The 18,942-nt window shown below is 43.7% G+C and overlaps 1 protein-coding gene across 1 annotated transcript in view; it reads right to left on the bottom strand.

Annotated features, from left to right (window-relative positions):
• fbxo41 (F-box protein 41) overlaps positions 1-18,942 on the bottom strand; it is a 281,022-nt gene that overhangs the window by 234,041 nt on the left and 28,039 nt on the right. Inside the window, exon 2 of the mRNA XM_063047244.1 lies at positions 13,199-14,154. Within this exon, the coding sequence (XP_062903314.1) occupies positions 13,199-13,914 (716 nt within the window). The 5' untranslated portion in view covers positions 13,915-14,154. The remainder of the gene's footprint in view (positions 1-13,198; positions 14,155-18,942) is intronic.

Raw genomic sequence — 18,942 nt, 5'->3', positions numbered from 1 at the left:
AGCTTTCAATTCCAAATCAACACAAGGTGGTCATTCATTTTTATCAGCCCAATATAACCAGGAACACATATAACTTATATTAACAGCCCAATAGTACATTCTTAAATTAGGCAAAGCAAGACCTCCATCCTTTTTTAATTTTTGTAAATGATATTTTCTAACTCTTGGTCTGGAAAATTATATTTATTAGACAATTGTTCAAAGGTCATGAAACAGTTATCCAAAAATAGATCACAAAATCGTAATATACCTTTGGTTTTCCAAACCAAATAGGCTTGATCCATAATAGAGGGTTGAAAAAAAAGATATAATAGGGCTTGCTAGAATAAATTGATTCAACCCAAAAAATTTTTGAAATTGAAACCATATTCGTAAAGTATATTTAACTATTAGGTTATCCGTTTGTTTATACAATTTAGAAAGAGCAAGGGGAAGCGAAGTCCCTAAAATAGAACCCAGTGAAAATCCTTGTACAGATTTACATTCAAGATTTACCCAATGTGGACTTGAAGTTATGTCCAAGTCCCATGTCCAAAAATTTTAAATATCAAATATTAATTGCCCAATAGTAAAATCTAAAGTTCAGCAATGCCAGACCACCCTCCTTTTTCAACTTCTGTAAATATCTTTTACCTGACCTAGAATTTTTATTCTGCCATATATATGAAGAAATTTTAGAATCAACATTATCAAAAAAGAAATTAATCCTCCAACTACATTTCATTGGTTCTCTCAAAGTACATTGTGTTTAAATTTAGAAAAAATTAGAAGTGTCATTTATGATCCTTCTACTAAATTCGAAAAGACTTGGAGGCCATTTATTCAACACTTCCATATGATGTAATTTGACCTTTTCCAAACCTATTCTATTACTTTCAAATATATGGAGAGGGGAGCAGAGTTAATGACACTAATGGTCCTATTTGACGTAACATAACAGCCCATGTCTTTTTCTTTTCCTTAGTTTAGTTGATTAGTATTGTTTAGTTTAGTTTTTTGGGGGGGTATTTTGTGTTTTTTTTTCTTTTCTTTTTCTATTGCATTTTTTTCTTATATTCGTATTTTGTAAGATTTTGGGAGGTTTAATATCCGTGTGTTAACTGAGTTTATATTTTTATATGCTAATTATTAACAATGTAATCCGAATTACTTTGTATTAATATTATGTTATGTTTAACATTTTGATATTAATAAAAAGATTGGAAAAGATAGGGTAAATGCAAGCAGGCTTTTTTCCCACTGAGGTTGGGTGGGACTAGAATTAGAGGTCATGGGTTAAGGGTGAAAGGTGAAAAGTTTAAGGGTAATGTGAGCAGAAACTTCTTCACTCAGTAGATGGTGAGGGTGTGGATGATGCCAGCGTAAGCTCAATGTCATTGCTTAAGAGAAGGTCAGATACATAGATGGATTGTAGAGGTACGGGGTGGGGGGGGGCAGTATGGGCCAGGTACAAATCAATGAGAGTACACAGTTTAAGCGATTTGACATGAACCAGATGGACCAAAGGACCTGTTTCTGTGCTGCATTTTTTATCTCTACTTATAAACCAACATCCCTATCACTCTGGTTCCCATCTCCCTACCAAATTAGTTTATTCTTCCTCAATCCCTTCTAAATTTCCTGCCTTCATCTTAAACCTACACTGTCTATTTATAGATATTTCTGCTAAGGGAAAAAAGTATCTCTCTTTTTACCATACCTGTGTCCTTCTTAATTTTGCATACCTCAATCAGGAAAGCAAACCCAGTCAGTCTAATCTCTCTTCATAACTGAAATGTTTTGAAGTTAACATCCTGATAAATATTCCCTGCACTCTCTCCAATCAGCTGTATTCTTCCTACAGTTCAAGTTTAAATTTATCAAGTTTATCGAACTCCGTAGTAGGGCAGGTTCCCCAGATGTGGCTTAACTAATGTAGTTACACAACATTGCTCCTCTTGCATTGCATCCCTTAGCTAACAAAGTCAAGTAACCCATTTATAGCTACATAGAAACATAGAAATCTACAGGCCCTTCAGCCCACAATGTTGTGCCAAACATATAATCTATTCTAGAAACTGTCTAGAATTTCCCTACCGCATTACCCTATTTTTCTAAGCTCCATGTACCAATCTAAAAGCTTCTTAAAAGATCCCATTGTATCCACCTCTACCACCTTCTCTAGCAGTGCATTCCATGCACTCACCACTCTCTGTATGAAAAACTTACGTCTGACATCTGCTTGTACCTACTTCCAAGCCCCCTTGTGTTAGCCATTTCAGCCTTGGGCAAAAGCCTCTGTCTATCCACACCATCAATGCCTCTCATCACCTTGTACACCTCTGTCAGGTCATCCCTCATCTGTCGCTCCAAGGAGAAAAAGCCAAATTCACTCAGCTTATTCTCATAAGGCATGCTCTCCAATCCAAGAAACATCCTTGTAGATCTCCTTTACACTTTCTCTACAGTATTCACATCCTTCCTGTAGTGAGGTGACCAGAACTGAACGCAGTACTCCAAGTGGGGTCTAACTAAGGTCTTATATAACTGTAACATTACCTTGCGGCTCTTGAACTCAATCCCACGGTTGCTGAATGCCAACGCACCATATGCCTACTTAACAACACTGTCAACCTGCACAGCTTTCAGTGTCCTATGGACATGAGCCCCAAGACTTCTCAGATCCTCCATACTGCCAAGAATCTTACCATTAATATTATATTGTCTTCAAATTTAACCGACCTAAATGAACCACTTCATATTTATCTGGGTTCCAATGCCACTTCTCAGCCCAGTTCTGCATCCTATCGACGTCACACTGTAAACTCTGAAAACCCTCCAGACTATCCACACACCCCCAACTATTATATCAACAGAAAATATACTAACCCACCTTTCTACTTCCTCATCCAGGGGTCCGAGAACAGATCCTGGCAGAACACCACTGGTCGCCAACCTCCATGTAGAATACGAAGCAATGACAACCACCCTTGCCTTCTGTGGGAAAGCCAATTCCAGATCCACAAAGCAACGTCTTCTTGGATCCCATGCCTCTTTACTTTCTTGCATGGGAACCTTATGAAATGCCTTACTGAAATCTGTACACATTACATCCATTGCTCTACCTTCATCTATGTGTTTTGTTACATCCTCAAAGAATTCCATCAAGCTCGTAAGGCATGACCTGCCTTTGGCAAAGCCATGCTGACGATCCCTAATCAGATTATAAACACAAAATACTCTGCGGATACTGGGGTCAAAGCAACACTCACAACACACTGGAGGAACTCAGCAGGTCGGCCAGCATCCGTGGAAACGATCAGTCAACGTTTCGGGCCGGAACTGTAGAGGGAAGGGGCAGAGGCCCTATAAAGAAGATGGGGGAGGGTGGGAAGGAAAAGGCTGGTAGGTTCCAGGTGAAAAACCAGTAAGGGGAAAGATAAAGGGGTGGGGGTGGGGGAGGGGAAGCAGGGAGGGGATAGGCAGGAAAGGTGAAGAAGGAATAGGGGAAAACACAATGGGTAGTAGAAGGACGCGGAACCATGAGGGAGGTGATAGGCAGCTGGGGGAGGGGGCCAGAGTGAAATAGGGATAGGGGAAGGGAGGGGGAGGGAATTACTGGAAGTTGGAGAATTCTATGTTCATACCAAGGGGCTGGAGACTACCTAGACGGTATATGAGGTGTTGCTCCTCCAACCTGAGTTTAGCCTCATCATGGCAGTAGAGGAGGCCATGTATGGACATATCTGAATTGGAATGGGAAGCAGAGTTGAAGTGGGTGGCTACCAGGAGATCCTGTCTGTTGTGGCGGACGGAGTGGAGGTGCTCGACGAAGCGGTCCCCCAATCTGCGTCGGGTTTCACCGATGTAAAAGAGGCCACATCGGGAGCATCGGATGCAATAGATGACCCCAACAGACTCACAAGTGAAGTGTTGCCTTACCTGGAAGGACTGTTTGGGGCCCTGAATGGTGACAAGAGAGGAGGTGTAGGGACAGGTGTAGCACTTACGCTTACAGGGATAAGTGCCGGGTGGGAGATCCGTGGGGAGGGACGTGTGGAGGGACCGATCCCTGCGGAAAGCGGAGAGGGGTGGAGAGTGAAAGATTTGCTTGGTGGTGGGGTCCTGTTGAAGGTGGCGGAAGTTGCGGAGGATAATGTGCTGGATCCGGAGGGTGCTGGGCTGGTAGGTGAGGACAAGGGGAACTCTGTCCCTGTTGTGGTGGTGGGAGGCTGGGGTGAGGGCTGAAGTGCGGGAAATGGAGGAGATGCGGGTGAGGGCATCATTGATGACAGCAGAAGGGAAACCACGATCCTTAAAGAAAGAGGACATTTGAGATGTCCTGGAATGGAAAGCCTTATTCTGGGAGCAGATGCAGCAGAGACGGAGGAACTGGGAATATGGAATGGCATTTTTGCATGTGGCGGGGTGGGAAGAGGTATAGTCGAGGTAGTTATGAGAGTCGGTGGGCTTGTAGAAAATGTCAGTGGACAGTCTGTCTCCAGAGATGGAGACCGAGAGATCGAGAAAGGGGAGAGAACAGTCCGAGATAGACCAAGTGAATTTGAGGGCTGGGTGGAAGTTTGAAGTAAAGTCGATGAAATTGACGAGCTCAGCATGGGTGCAGGAAGCAGCACCAATGTAGTCGTCAGTATACCAAAGGAAAAGTTGGGGAGCAGTACCAGAATAGGTTTGGAGCACAGACTGTTCCACATAACCAACGAAGAGGCAGGCATAGCTGGGGCCCATGCAAGTTCCCATAGATACACCCTTAGTCTAAAGAAAAGTGGGAAGAGCCAAAAGAGAAGTTATTGAGTATGAGAACCAGTTCCGCCAACCGGAGGAAGGTGGTGGTGGTGGGGAACTAGTGAGGTCTATTGCCCAGAAAGTAGCAGAGGGCTTTAACCATATAACATATAACCCTATAACAATTACAGCACGGAAATAGGCCATCTCAGCCCTTCTAGTCCATGCCGAACTCTTACCCTATCCTAGTCCCACCAACCTGCACTCGGCTCATAACTCTCCATTCCTTTCCTGTCCATATAGCTGTCCAATTTAACTTTAAACAACAACATCGAACCTGCCTCAACCACTTCTGCTGGAAGCTCGTTCCACACAGCTACCACTCTCTGAGTAAAGAAGTTCCCCCTCATGTTATCCCTAAACTTTTGCCCTTTAACTCTCAACTCATGTCCTCTTGTTTGAATCTCCCCCACTCTCAATGGAAAAAGTCTAACCACGTCAACTCTATCAATCCCCCTCATAATTTTAAGCATCTCTATCAAGTCTCCCCTCAACCTTCTACGCTCCAAAGAATAAAGACCTAACTTGTTCAACCTTTCTCTGTAACTTAGGAGATGAAACCCAGGCAACATTTTAGTAAACCTCCTCTGTACTCTCTCAATTTTATTGACATCTTTCCTAGAATTCGGTGACCAGAACTGTACATAATACTCCAGATTTGGCCTTACCAATCTCTTGTACAATTTTAACATTACATCCCAACTCCAATACTCAATGCTCTGATTAATAAAGGGCAGCAAATCAAAAGCTTTCTTCACCACCCTATCCAAAATGAGATTCCATCTTCAGGGAACTGTGCACCATTATTCCTAGATCCCTCTGTTCTACTGCATTCTTCAATGCCCTACCATTTACCATGTATGTCCTATCTTGATTAGTTCTACCAAAATGTAGCACCTCACATTTTTCAGCATTAAGCTCCATCTGCCAACTTTCAGCCCACTCTTCTAACTGGCCTGAATCTCTCTGCAAGCTTTGAAAACCTACTTCATTATCCACAACACCACCTATCTTAGTATCATCTGCATACTTACTAATCCAATTTACCACCCCATCATCCAGATCATTAATATATATGACAAACAACATTGGACCCAGTAGAGATCCCTGAGGCACACCACTAATCACCGGCCTCCAATCTGACACACAGTTATCCACCACTACTCTCTGGCATCTCCCATCTAGTCACTGCTGAATCCATTTTACTACTTCAATATTAATGCCTAACGATTGAGCCTTCCGAACTAACCTTCTGTGTGGAAGCTTTGAGGCCTTCTTGATGAGGAATGGAGGTGTATAAGGATTGGACATCCATAGTGAAAATGAAGCGGTTGGGACCGGGGAACTGGAAGTTATTGAAGAGGTGGAGGGCATGGGATGTATCCCAGATGTAGGTGGGGAGGGACTGAACTATGGGTGACAAAGTGGAGTCCAGGTAGGCAGATACCAGTTCGGTGGGACAGGAGCAGGCAGAAACTATGGGTCTACCGGGACAGTCAGGCTTGTGTATCTTGGGGAGGAGGTAAAACCAAGCGGTGCGGGGTGTGGGAATAATGAGTTTAGCGGCTGAGGATGGAAGGTCTCCGGAGTTGATAAGAGCGGTGATGGTGCGGGAGACAATGGTTTGATGTTCTTTGGTGGGGCCTTTTGGCCTCAGTGAGGTAGAGGTCCATCCGCCAGACTACTACGGCACCACCTTTGTCAGCGGCTTTGATGGTGAGGTTGGGATTAGTGTGGAGAGAGCGGAGGGCAGTGCATTCAGAGGGAGTGAGGTTGGAACAGAGAGGAGTGATGAAATTGAGACGGTTGATGTCAGATTATGTCTCTCCAAATGCTCATAAATCCTGCCTTTCAGGATCTTCTCCAACAACTTACTCACCACTGAAGTAAGACTCACTGGTCTGTAATTTCCTGGGTTAATTCTATTTCCTTTCTTGAACAAGGGAGCAATGTCTGCAACCCTCCAATCCTCCGGAACCTCTCCTGTCCCTATTGATGATCATCTCCTCCCTCACTTCCCACAGTAGCCTGGGGTATATCCCGTCCAGTCCCAGCACTTATCTAACTTAGTACCTTTCAAAAGTTCTAGCACATTCTAGAACGTAGAACTTCGAAATTTACAGCACATTACAGGCCCTTCGGCCTACTGTTGTACCGACCATGTAACTGCCTAGAATTTCTCTAGTACATAGCCCTCTATTTTTCTAAACTCCATATACCTATCTAAGATGCTCTTAAAAGACCCTATTGTATCCGCTTCCACCATCATTCCATATCTCATCCGGTCCCGGTGACTTTTCTAACAATGCTTTTCAAAAGCTCCAGCACATCCTAATGTCCATTGGCTATAAGTCATCCCTACAATCACCAAGATCCTTTTCCGTCGTGAATACTGAAGCAAAGTATTCATTAAGTACCTCTGCTATCTCCTCCGGTTCCATACACACTTTTCCACTGTCACACTTGATCGGTCCTATTCTTTCACGTCTTATCCTCTTGCTCTTCACATACTTGTCGAATGCCTTGGGGTTTTCCTTAATCCTGTCCACCAAGGCCTTCTCATGGTCCCTTCTAGCTCTCCATTCTTAAGCTCCTTTCTAGCAACATTTTTATAGAGCTCTAACAATACCTATTTTCTTAAACCTTTTGTAAGCTTTTCTCTTCTTCTTAAAAGGAGCGCAGAGCGGGGACTCGGGACAGTGTGATCATGGGACCGTTGTAGCAGGAGGAGGAGTGAGGGGCTCGGGAGAGCGCTGAGAAACAGCTGAGGTGAGATGCTTTAAAAGGAGCACGGAGCGGGGACTCGGGACAGTGTGATCACAGGACAGTCGCAGCAGGAGGAGGAGCGAGGGGCTCGGTAGAGCGCTGAGTGCTGAGAAACAGCTGAGGAGATTGTGCTTTAGAAGGAGTGCGGAGGGCAACTGAAGGGTTAAACAGAGTGTTGATTAGTTGATCAGAGGGAGTGAGTACTTGAGATAATTGGCAGGGACAAATAAAAGGAGGGGTAACTGGAGAGGAGTGGCCAGTGTGTGAGTGGCTCAGGGTAGGAGTGGAGCTTTGAGGCTTCGGCGAGCAGAGGCTGAGGATGAACCTGCTCCCAGTGAGGTAAGGCCAGGTAAGTTCCTTTAATTAATTTAATTAACTTAGGAGTAGGTAATGGAGGCAGCAGTTAGGGTAGTCGAGTGCTCTGTTTGCTGTATGTGGGAAGTCAGGGACAGCACAATTGTCCCCGATGACTACACCTGTAAAAGGTGCATCCAGCTGCAGTTCCTGACAAACCGAGTTAGGGAACTGGAGCTGGAGCTGGATGGACTTCGGATCATTCGGGAGGCAGAGGCAGAAATAGACAGGAGTTTCAGGGAGGTAGTCACCCCTAAAAGTCAGGAGGCAGGTAGCTGGGTGACTGTCAGGAGAGGGAAGGGGAATAGACAGAAAGAGCAGAGCACCCCTGTGGCCGTTCCCATCAACAATAAGTATGCCGCTTTGGATACTGTTGGTGGGGACGACCTACCAGGGACAAGTTGTAGTGGTCACGTCTCTGGCACCGAGACTGGACCCTCAGCTCAGAAGGGAAGGAGGGAAAAGAGGAGATCAGTAGCGATAGGGGATTCGATAGTTAGGGGGACAGATAAGAGGTTCTGTGGGAGAGATCAAGAATCCCGGATGGTCTTTTGCCTCCCTGGTACCAGGGTCCGCGATATCTCAGATTGAGTTCTAGGTATTCTCAGGAGGGAGGGTGAGCAGCCAGATGTCGTGGTCCATGTAGGGACCAATGATGTGGACAGGAAGGAGGAGGAGATCCTGCAAAGAGAGTTTAGGGAGTTAGGTGCAAAGTTGAAGGACAGGATCTCCAGGGTTGCAATCTCAGGATTGCTACCCATGCCACGTGCTAGTGAGGCCAGAAATAGGAAGATAATGCAGCTGAATACGTGGCTAAGGAGATGGTGCAGGAGGGAGGGCTTCATGTTTCTGGACAATTGGGCTTTGTTCCAGGGAAGGGGGGACCTGTTCTGACGGGACGGGTTGCACCTGAACTGGAGGGGGACTAACATCTTTGCGGGAAGGTTTGCTATTGCTGCTCCGGGGGGTTTAAATTAGATATGCAGGGAGAGGGGAACCAGAGTGTTAGAACAGATAGTGAGGTGGAGGAGGATAAAGGTCATGCAAGGACTACATATACAGACAGAAATCAAAGGTTTGCACGTGATAGAAATGTTCTCAGGTGTATCTATTTCAATGCAAGGAGTATTGTAGGTAAGGCAGATGAGCTTAGGGCGTGGATTGGCACATGGGATTACGACATTATTGCTATGAATAAGACTTGGTCGCAGCAGGGGCAGGACTGGCAGCTTAATGTTCTGGGGTTCCGTTGTTTCTGACATGATAGAGGGGAAGGGATGAAAGGGGGAGGAGTGGCGTTCCTTGTCACGGAAAATATCACAGCTGTGCGTAGGCAGGACAGCCCGGAAGGCTCGTCCGCAGAGGCCATATGGGTGGAGATGAGAAACGGGGAAGGTGTGACCACACTAATAGGGTTGTATTGTAGACCATCCAATAGTCAGAGAGAATTGGAGGAGCAAATCTGTAGACAGATAACAGACCGATGTAAGAAACAGAAAGTAGTAACAGTAGGAGGTTTTAACTTTCCACATATTGACTGGGACTCCCACACTGTGAAAGAGCTAGATGGCTTGGAGTTTGAAGTTCAGGAAAGTTTGCTAAATCAATATATAGAGGTACCCACGTGAGAGGATGCAATACTTGATCTCCTATTAGGGAACCAGACAGGTTAGGTGAAGGTATGTGTAGGCGAACGTTCTGGGTCCAGTGATCATAATGTCATTAATTTCAAGTTAATTATGGATAAGGATTGGTCTGGTCCTCGAGTTGAGGTTCTAAATTGGAGAAGGGCAATTTTGTGGAAATGAGAAAGGATCTAGGTATAAATGTATACCTCAGATAAATATTATGTGGAGATTTGTGACAAATATGAGTATATGACATGTACAGTATCTGAAATATATCTTATGGAAATTTTCGTTTGATGATGAATTTCAATAAAAAATAAATTACAAAAAAAAAAGAGAAAGGATCTAGGACGAGTGGATTGGGATAAGTTGTTTCCTGGCAAGGATGTGTTCAGTATGTGGAAGGCCTTCAAAGGTGAAATTTTGAGAGTGCAGAGTTTGCATGTTCCTGCTAGGATTAAAGGCAAAGTTAACAGGCATAGGGAACCTTGGTTTTGAAGGGATATTGGCGATCTAGTTAAGAAAAAGAGAGAGGTGTATAGTAGGTATAGGCAACAACGAACAAATGAGGTACTTGAAGAGTATAGAAAATGTAATAAAATACTAAAGAAGGAAATCAGGAAGGCAAAAAGAAGACATGAGTTTGTTTTGGCAGATAATGTGAAGGTAAACCCGAAGGGTTTCTACAAGTGTATTAAGAGTAAAAAGATAGTAAGGGACAGAATTGGTCCCCTAGAAGATCAGAGTGGTCGTCTATGTGTGGAGCCTCACAAGATGGGGAGACCTTAAACAGTTTTTTTGCATCAGTATTTACTCAGGAAACTGGCATAGCGTATATGGAAGGAAGGGAAACAAGCAGTAGTGTCATGGAACATATAGAGATTAAAGAGGAGGAGGTGCTTGCTTCCTTTACAGCAAATAAAGGTAGATAAACCCCCCAGGCCTGACATGATATTTCCTCGGACCTTGAGAGAGACTAATGTAGAAATTGCAGGGGCCCTGGCAGAAATATTTAAAATGTCCTTAACCACTGGTGTGGTGCCAGAGGATTGGAGGGTAGCTCATGTTGTTCCGTTGTTTAAAAAAGGCTCCAAAAGTAAACCAGGTAATTACAAGCCTGAGAGTGGTAGTGGATGATTGCTTCTCAGACTGGAGGCCTGTGACTAGTGGTGCGCCTCAGGGCTCTGTGCTGGGACCATTGTTGTTTGTACTCTATATCAATGATCCAGATGATAATGTAGTAAATTGGATCAGCACGTTTGCTGATGACACTAAGATTGGAAGCTTTGTGGACAGCGAGGAAGGCTTTCAAAGCTTGCAGAGGTATCTGGACCAGCTGGAAAAATGGGCCAGAAAATGGCAGATGGAACTTAATGCAGGCAAGTGTGAAGAGTTGCATTTTGGAAGGACGAGTCAAGGTAGGACATACACTGAGGAGTGCGGAGGAACAAAGGGATCTGGGAGTTCAGATACATAATTCCCTGAAAGTGGCGTCACAGGTAGACAGGGTTGTAAAGAAGGCTTTTGGCATCCTGGTATTCATAAATCAAAGTATTGAGTATAGGAGTTGGGATGTTATGGTGAGGTTGTATAAGACATTGGTGAGGCCAAATTTGAGGTATTGTGTGCTGCTGTGGTCACCTAACTACAGGAAGGATATCAGTAAGATTGAAAGAGTGCAGAGAAGATTCACTAGGATGTTGCCGGGTCTTCAGGAGTTGAGTTACAGGGAAAGATTGAACCGGTTAGGACTTTATTCCTTGCAGCGTAGAAGAATGAGGGGGGATTTGATAGAGGCTTACAAAATTATGAGGGATATAGACAGAGTAAATGCAAGTAGACTCTTTCCACTTAGATTAGGAGAGATAAATACGAAAGGACGTGGCTTTAGGGTGAAAGCGGAACCATTAGGGGGAACTTCTTCACTCAGAGAGTGGTGGGAATGTGGAACGAGCTGCCATCTGACGTGGTAAATGCGGGCTCACTCTTGAGTTTTAAGAATAAATTGGGTAGATACATGGATGGGAGAGGTCTGGAGGGTTATGGACTGGGTGCGGGTCAATGGGACTCGCGGAATAAAGTTTCAGCACAGGCTAGAAGGGTTGAATGGCCTGCTTTCTGTGCTGTAATGTTCTATGGTTCTATTGTTCTAGATTTTCTACATCCTTTGTACACCATGGTACTTTATCCCTACCATCCTTTTCCTGTCTCAGTGGAACATACTTATGCAGATCTCCATGCAAATGTTTCCTGAATATTTTGCCACATTTCTGCTGTACATTTTCCTGAGAATATCTGCTCCCAATTTATGTTCCCAAGTTCCTGCCTAATAGCATCATATTTCCCCTACCCCAATTAAATGTTTTCCCAAATTGTCTGCTCCTGTCCTTCTCCAGCACTACGGTGAACGAGATAGAGGTGTAGTCACTACCACTAAAAATGCTTTCCCACCGAGAGATCTAATACCTGACCAGGTTCATTTCCCAATACCAGATCAAGTACAGCCTCTTCTCCAGTTGGTATCTACATATTGGGTCAGGAAATCTTTCTGAACACACCTAACAAACTCTACCCTATCTAAACCCCTCATGTTAAGGAGATGCCTATCAATATCAGTAAAGTTGAAATCTCCCATCACAACCGTATTATTATTGCACTGTACCAGAATCACAACCCTATTATCACTGCACCATTCCAGAATCAAATCTAAACCCCTGACACTGAGGCGATGCAGATCAATATTAGGAAAGTTAAAATCACCCATCACAACAACCCTATTATTATTTGCACCATTCCAGAATCTGACTCCTTATCTGCTCCTCAATGCCTCTGGTACTCTTGGGGGGATCTATAAAATAACTTCAAGTAGAGTTATTGCCCCCTTCCTGTACCTGACTTCCACCCACACTGACTCGGTGGACAATCCCTCCTTGACTTCCTCCTTTTCTGCAGCCGTGATACTATCCCTGATTAGCAGTGCCACTCCCCCACCTCTTTTGCCTCCCTCCCCGTCCTTTTTGCAACATCTGAAGCCTGGTACACTCAGCCATCGTGCTCCTGAGACATTCAAGTCTCTGTAATGGGCACAACATCAGAGCTCCACGTATTGAGCCAAGCTTTAAGTTCATCCGCCTTGCATTAAAATAGACACATCTCAAACCATCTGGCCGCGTGCTTCTGTGCTCTATCATCTGCTTATCCTTCCTGATAAACTCCCTGCAAGATGTCTCTACTTGTGCGCCAACCACTCCATCCTCTGCTTCTTCACTTCGGTTCCCACCCCCCCCCCTTCAAATCTAGTTTAAACCCTCCCCAGCAGCACTAGTAAACGTCCCTCCCAGGGTCAGTCAGTCATCAGAGGTCAGGGTCAGTCATGATAAGACACAGATAGAAGTTGAATGGCAATAGGACTATTCGAGGTAACACATCAAGTTGTAACCCGTCACGTGCTGCTTGAAGGGGCATTATCAGCAATTATCTTTCAGAAGAGAACTGGATAAACACCTGAAGGAAAAATAATTACTTGAGGGACAGAGGTGAGTGGATCTAATTGAATAGCATAGATAATGGTGATAAACACATGCTGACACAGAACAAAACCAACTCTACTTACTTACAAAATCATATTCACCTTTACATCTTGCTGACTACAGAGACATACTTACTGCTGTTTCCTGGCTAGTTCCTGGTCCTTCTGCACCAAATCTTGCTTCAATGTGGCCAGCATTTCTACACTCACATCAACTTGCCGTGATAGTTCAGTAGCCTTCTCTTCAAGATTTTGCTTTTCTTGGCTCAACCGTATGCTTTCTTGCTTGGCTTTTTCCAGTTCTGAGCTTTTCTTTTCAAGTTCTATCTGAAGCTTATCCACTCGGGCTGTGATCTTCTGCTCCACCTCCTCCGACAGCTTTTCTAAGCGCTCATTCAAGTCTAGCTTCTCGAAAGCTTGGATCTTTAACCGAGCCAGCCCTTCCTCATAAACAGCATCTACTGCAGCTGCAGCCAGAGCTGCAGGGGGAGTAGAAGGAGTCACTGCCTTTCTCATGAATATTTCGTTTACTGGGCCTTCGACTTCAGGCAAATAACAGGTGGAACCATGTGATAATTCCTCCCCGCACTCTAAATCATATAAATATCTCTGTTCTTTGCTCCTAAATGAAGTGCTTTCAAAGATTTCTTTACAGGAAGTAGGTATCAGAATTGATTTGTCACCTCCTGAAGATAAAATACCAGCATCACAGATGCTGTTAGACTTTGAAAGGACGTAAAGTGTCTCATATGTATGATTGTATTCCAGATGAGCTCGCAATGAAGAAAGATTCCTAAAACGCTTGTGTTCCCCACATCTTGGACAGCGGTAGGGTAGATCCAAAGAGGCCATACCTCAAATAGTCCCACAACATTGACCTGTATTGCACTGCTCAGAAAGAGAGTCACTTCTCATAGTGCACGAATGTTCTCATACATCTTCACCATAAAACCATAAAGGCAGTACAGACTGGAGGTAAAGTAGCATCACAATACAGATATTACATTTTTCTTCCAAATCAATTTACCAGTTCCTTCATTTGGAATTTTCATTTTAACTTTCCAGACTTAAAATCATCAGTAGGTGCAGGACCTGCTGACAGAAATAGCAGGAAGGAAGTGATGGGGGAGGGGTGGGGAAGAGTGGGGGAGGGGAAGAGATATGAGAGATCAGGATAACTCTGCAATTTCTTTTTAAGAGTATACCATCTCAAAGACAAAGTTAACATCAAGTTTATTATTTTTACCCATCTAGAGGTTTGTGTTTGGAATGATAAATGATCAAGAGAATGGAACTATTATTTCCGCCTCCATAAAAATACTGAAATACAGCCCTACTCTCAGAATAAGATGTGAGGCACCAAGCTTTCAACCAGTCCTACTTCAAGGGCAAAAGACACAGCTTGATGAGCAGAAAAATTTAAAAAACAGTTCAAAATAATAGGGAATCAAACATCCTTTTCACAGCTTTTATTCCTGTTTTATCAAAACTTCCCAATAATATAACATAAATATGTATCTTAATAGAGAATTGCTAACCCACCATCAACCAGATAAGTCTGTGTTGAAGCCCAGGCAATTAGCATTCAAATACTGTGCAGAAAAGATCAAGTTATATCACTAATTCGTCAGGATCAGTCTTGTTCCCTCTGTTGGTTTTCAGACATTAATGATTTCAATGAGAATATACAACATTGAACATTTGACATGATCTGCTAATCTTTTCTGTGTCAGTTCTTTAAAGACCTCAGTACCCCTCGGTCTTCCAAAAATGTATCCATTTCCTCTTTAGATACTTGCAATGATTTATCCCCCGTAATCCTAAACCCAGAGTGTTTAGTCTCTTCTCATAGAAAATAACAAGAGATATTGAGGTTCTGATCAAAAAAAGAGTTATGGGTCAAGCTCAGATAGCTGCATCAAGTGAATCCTTGGGCAATATAAAAGGAAATCTATTTTTCCTACCAGTTAGGAAATCAAGGTACCAAGACTAATGGCAGTTGTATATAGGCTCCAAACAGCAGCCGGGATGTGGATTATAAATCACAGCAGGAGATAGAAAAGGCATGTCAGAAAGGCAATGTCATGATAATCGTTGGGGATTTTAACATGAAAGTGGATTGGGAAAACCAAGTCAGTACTGGACCTCGAGAGAGAATTTGTAGAATGTCTAAGGGGCGGCTTTTTAGAACATCTTGCTGTTGAGCCCACTAGGGGATCAGCTGTGCTGGATTCGGTGTTGTGCAATGATCAGGAGGTGATAAGAGAGTTTAAGGTTAAGGAACCCTGAGGGAACAGTGATCACAATATGATCAAGTTCACATTGAAATTTGAGAGGGTAAAAATAAAATCCAATGTGTCAGTATTTCAGTGGAATAAAGGAAATTACAATGGCATGAGAGGGGAACTGGCCAAAGTTGACTGGAAAGGGACATTTGCAGGAAGGACAGCAGAGCAACAATGGCTGGAGTTTCTGCGAAAAATGAGGGAAATGCAAGACAGATATATTCCAAATAAGAAGAATTTCAAAGGGAAGAAGGATGCTACGTAGCTGACAAGTCAGAGCCAAAGTAAAAGCAAAAGAGAGGGCATACAAAGAATCCAAAGCTAGTGGGAAAATAGAAGATTGGGAAGCTTTTAAAAACTTGCTGAAGGTAACTAAGGTCATTCGGAAGGAAAAGATGAATTATGAGAGGAAGCTGGCAACTAATATCAAAGAAGATACTGAAAGCTTTTTTAATTACATAAAGGGTAAAAGAGAGTCGAGGGTAGATATAGGACCAATAGAAAATGATGCTGGAGATATTGTAACGAGAGACGCAGAGATGGCAGAGGAACTGAATACGTATTTTGCATCAGTCTTCACAGTGGAAGACGTCTGCAATATACTGGACATTCAAGAGCGTCAGGGAAGTGAGGTTTGTGCAGTGAAAATTATGACGGAGAAGGTGCTCAGGAAGCTTAATAGTCTGAAGGTGGATAATTTTCCTGGACCTGATGGAATGCATCCTCGGGTTCTCAAGGAAGTAGCTGGAGAGACTGCGGAAGCATTAACAATGATCTTTCAAGAATTGATAGATCCTGGCATTGAACCAGATGACTGGAAAATTGCAAATATTACTCCGCTATTTAAGAAGGGTGGAAGGCAGCAGAATGGAAACTATAGACCTGTTAGCCTGACATCAGTGGTTGGGAAGTTGTTGGAATCGATTGTTAGGGATGAGATTACAGAGTACCTGGAGGCACATGACAAGATAGGCCAAAGTCAGCATGGTTTTCTGAATGATAAATCCTGCCCGACAAGCCAACTGCAATTCTTTGAGAAAATTACAAGCAGGGTAGACAAAGGAAATGGAGTAGACGTGGTGTACTTGGATTTTCAGAAGGCCTTTGACAAGGTGCCGCACAGGAGCCTGCTTAGCAAGATGAGAGCTGATGGAATTACAGGGAAGTCACTAGCATTGGTGGAGCATTGGCCAATTGGCAGGAAACAGGGACTGGGAATAAAGGGATCCTGTTCTGTCTGGCTGCCAGTTACCAGTGGAGTTCCACAGGGGTCAGTGTTGGGACCACTGCTTTTTATGATGTATGTCCATGATTGGGACTACGGGATAGCTTCGGGGAATGGACAAAGAAGTGGCATATGAAATACAGTTTTGGAAAGTGTATGGTCGTGCACTTTGGTGGAAGAAATAAATGGGCAGACTATTATTTAGATGGAGAGAGAATTCAAAATGCAGAGATGCAAAGGGACTCGGGGGTTCTTCCCCCATGACTCCCCATGGTCGGCTCATTCAGGAAGTCGGGAGGTATGGATCCAGGGAAACTTGGTTGTATGCCAAAAGAAATGGCCTCCTATAGAAGGCTGAGGGTGATTGTAGATGGAATGTATTCTGCCTGAAGTTGTTGGCCAGTGGTGTTCTGCAGGGATCTGTTCTGGGACCCCTGCACTTTGTGATTTTGATAAATTACTCTCATGAGGTAAATTGAAGAGTGGGTTAGTAAGTTTGCAGATAACACAGACGCTGGTGGAGTTGTAGTTACTGTGGACGATTCTCATACTGTTGGTTATAACAGGACACTGACAGGATGCAGACCTGGGGGAGGAAGTGGCACATGGAATATGTGAACCTCTGAGGTAATGCCTTCTACAAAAGCTAATTGGAGTCAGATATTCCTGTCAATGAGATGAGATTGGAGGTGTGGATTGTAGAGGAGTCTTGCCCTAGAAGAGACATACAAAGTCAGGTTACTGATAGAGCCAGCTCTTTTCAAGGAAGATCTGTTTATGTGTACCATGCCTCGATCGAAAAAAAAACTTCCAGAGGACTTGAGAAGAATTGTAAAGATGCATCAAGCTGGAAACGGCGACAAAAGCACCTCTAAAAACCACAAGACCATAAGATATCGGAGCAGAATTTGGCCATTTGGCCCATCGAGTCTGCTCTGCCATTTTATTATGACTGATCCACTTTTCCTCTCAGCCCCAATCTCCTACCTTCTCCCCTTATCCATTCATGCCCTAAGCATCACTCAAGACCTAAGTATTCATCAGTCCACAGTATGAGAAACTGTGTAAAATGGAGGAAAGTATTGCTACTCGCCTTAGGAATGGGCATCCTGCAAGCACCAGGAGCACAACATGCAATGCTGAAGGAGCTGAAAAAGAACCTGAGGGTAACAGCAAAAGACCTGCAGGAATCTCTAGAACCTGCTAAATTCTCTGTTCATGTGTCCACCAGAAAAACACTGAACAAGAAAGGTCTTCATGGAAGGGCACCACAGAGGAAGCACTGCTCTCCAAAAAAATATTGCTGCACGTCTAAAGCTTGCAAACGACCGCTTCTGGGACTATGTTCTGTGGACAGATGGGACAAAAGTTGAACTTTTTGGCAGAAATGCACATGGCTATGTTTGGACGAAAAAGGGCACTGCACACCAACCCCAAAACCTCATCTGAACTGTGAAGCATGGTGGAAGAAGCGTCACGGTTTATGAAAAGGATAAGTAAGACAGAGGCAGGAAAGTTGTTTCTGATAGATGAGACTAAAAATAGGGGATATAGCCTCAAGATTAGGGAAAGCAGATTTAGGACAGAGATGAGGAAGAACAGCTTTTCCCAGAGAGTGGTGAATCTGGAATTCTCTGCCCAATGAAGCAGTGGAGGCTACCTGAGTAGGTATATTTAAGACAAGGTTGGATAGATTTTTGCATAGTAGGGGAATTAAGGGTTATGGGGAAAAGGAAGTTCGGCCAGATCAGCCATGATCTAATTGAATGGCAGAGCAGGCTCAGTGGGTCAGATGGCCGACTCCTGCTCCTATTTCTTATGTTCTTATGGTTTGGGGCTGCTTTCTGCCTCAGGGCCTGGACAGCTTGCAGTCATTGAAGGAACAATGAATTCAAAATTACATCAAGATATTTTATTAGAGAACGATAGGGTAGCAGTCATTCACCTGAAGCTTAATGGAAGTTGTATCATGCAACAAAACAATGATCCAAAAGACAAGAGTAAATCATCATTAGAATGGTCTAAAGAGAAGAAAATTCCTGTTTTGGGATGGCCGAGTCAAAGTCCTGACCTCAATCCTATAGGAGTGTTGTGGAAGGACCTGAAGCAAGCAGTTCATGCAAGGAAGCCCAGCAACGTCCCGGAGTTGAAGCAGTTATGTAAGGAGTAATGGCCCAAAATTCCTCCAAGCTGATGAGCAAGACTGATCAACAGTTACTGGAAATGTTTGGTTGAAGTTATTGCTGTACAAAGGGAGTCACACCAGTTACTGAAAGCAAAGGTTCACATATGTAGCGTATATGGATTTCAACAAGGCATTTGATAAGGTACCCCATGCAGGGCTTATTGAGAAAGTAAGGAGGCATGGGA

The sequence above is a fragment of the Mobula hypostoma genome, chromosome 4 (assembly GCF_963921235.1).
Source record: "Mobula hypostoma chromosome 4, sMobHyp1.1, whole genome shotgun sequence".
NCBI classification, from domain to species: Eukaryota; Metazoa; Chordata; class Chondrichthyes; order Myliobatiformes; family Myliobatidae; genus Mobula; species Mobula hypostoma.
This window is presented reverse-complemented; position numbering and strand designations above follow the sequence as displayed.